Source organism: Equus przewalskii, chromosome 6, assembly GCF_037783145.1.
Source record: "Equus przewalskii isolate Varuska chromosome 6, EquPr2, whole genome shotgun sequence".
NCBI lineage: Eukaryota > Metazoa > Chordata > Mammalia > Perissodactyla > Equidae > Equus > Equus przewalskii.
Genome location: NC_091836.1, coordinates 72,661,081 through 72,663,038, shown reverse-complemented (window position 1 = coordinate 72,663,038; position 1,958 = coordinate 72,661,081). Strand labels below are relative to the sequence as shown.

The 1,958-nt window shown below is 45.0% G+C and overlaps 1 protein-coding gene across 1 annotated transcript; it reads left to right on the top strand.

Annotated features, from left to right (window-relative positions):
* Positions 1–602: 602 nt before the first annotated feature.
* LOC103553183 (olfactory receptor 51I2-like) lies at positions 603–1,565 on the top strand. Its single transcript, XM_008523656.2, is given in 1 exon segment — positions 603–1,565. A coding segment is annotated over 1 exon segment (963 nt).
* Positions 1,566–1,958: the final 393 nt, after the last annotated feature.

Sequence of the window (1,958 nt, the reverse complement as noted above, 5' to 3'; positions counted from 1 at the left end):
GGGTTCAGGGGAAAGCTGCATTGATTTCTTCCTTTGATGCCCTTAAAAATTTCTCTCCTTTCATTTTAGCTAAAATATTTCCCTTCTCTCTCTATAAGCAAGGTAATTGTGAGACAACTTGAGATGATTATGTGAAAACACTTAGAATACTGCAAAATGCAGTAACCATGGGCCAACAATAAGGACCAGGACAACGATGATGATGATGATGATGAGCATAGAGAGCACTTTACAATTAAAGAGGATAACAAACATCACTTAATGAAGACACTACATGGTAGAGTGGAAACAGTACAGAATTTACATTTAGAAACAACTGAGTTCTAAATTAACTTCAGTGACTCATTTTCTGGTAATCATGGAGAAGTTAAACTATCCCCTACATTCTGCATTTATTTAGAGAACACGTTAGCCAACATATGTACATTCCTGGATCAGTTGATAATACAAAGTAAGAGCTGAGAAAATGGGAAATAATTGATGATAAAACCTATACAGCATAAATAAATGTCTTCCTAGTGACAGGTTTCCTGTCAATGTCCTTTTGCCTGCCAAGATTTGAGAGATCACATCTTTCTGAAGACCTCATCTGTCCTCCAAGGATGCTCGCTTCCCAGTCCTATGTCAACATCTCCTTCTTCTAGCCACCTGCTTTCCTGATGATTGGCATCCCAGGGCTGGAGGCCATTCATGGCTGGATCTCCATCCCCTTCTCTGCCATGTACACTGTGGCCCTCACTGGAAACTGCCTGATCCTCTTGACTGTGATGAGGACTCCCAGCCTGCACCAGCCCATGTACTACTTTCTGTCCATGCTTGCCCTCACCGATGTGGGCCTCACCTTGTCCACACTGCCCACCACCCTGGCTGTGTTCTGGTTTGACTATAGGCTCATCGGCTTCAATGCCTGCCTGGTCCAGATGTTCTTCCTTCATTCCTTCTCTGTGGTGGAGTCCTCGGTGCTCCTGGCCATGTCATTTGACCGCTTTGTGGCCATCTCCAACCCCCTGCGCTATGCAGCTATCCTCACAAACAATGTCATTTTTAGGATTGGGCTGGCCATTGTGGCCCGTGCTACCCTGTCTCTCTTCCCAGTGCCATTCCTGCTTAAACGTCTGAACTTTTGCCCTAACAAAATCCTGTTGTCCCACTCATTCTGCTTCCATCCTGATGTGATGAGACGGGCCTGTGCTGACATCACCATAAACATCCTCTATGGGCTTTATGTGGTTGTGTCCACCGCGGGCATAGACTCCCTGCTCATTGTCCTGTCCTATACTCTCATCCTGAGCACAGTCCTGGGGCTGGCCTCTCCCCGGGAACGCATTCAGGCCCTCAACACCTGTGTCTCCCACATTCTGGCTGTCTTTGTCTTCTTCATCCCAGTCATAGGTGTGTCCATGATCCACCGTTTTGGGAGGCACCTGCCCCCCATTGTTCATGCTCTTGTTGCCTATTTGTACCTGGTGGTGCCCCCTGTGCTCAACCCCATTATCTACAGTGTGAAATCCAAGCCCATCAGGGAGGCCATGCTCAAGATGTTAAGGAGGAAAAGCCAGAGCTAACAGTGCAGGATGCTTGCAGGATTGGGTCCCTGAAAAGAGGCTGGTAAACTCAAAATACAAATCCTGGATAGATCAAGTCCCACTCATAGCTTTGTTATGGAAATGTGAGACAAGAGGTGATAGATAACGGTGAGAAATTGTTTTCATTTATTTATTCCCTTGTTTATGTCACATGTATTTTCTCAGTGGTAACTCTTTTCAGGCCCTTAGCTAGGTACCAGGAACACAAAAATGATTTATACATGGCCTTCTTCTTCAAAATCTCACATTTGAATATATACAAAACACATAATTAGGAAAATGGTTTATACAGTGTAATAAGGGCATTGCTAAAGGTTTGTGCAGAATTCTGGGTATGCACAGGAGCTAGTGATTTACCTCAGTATGCTTTGG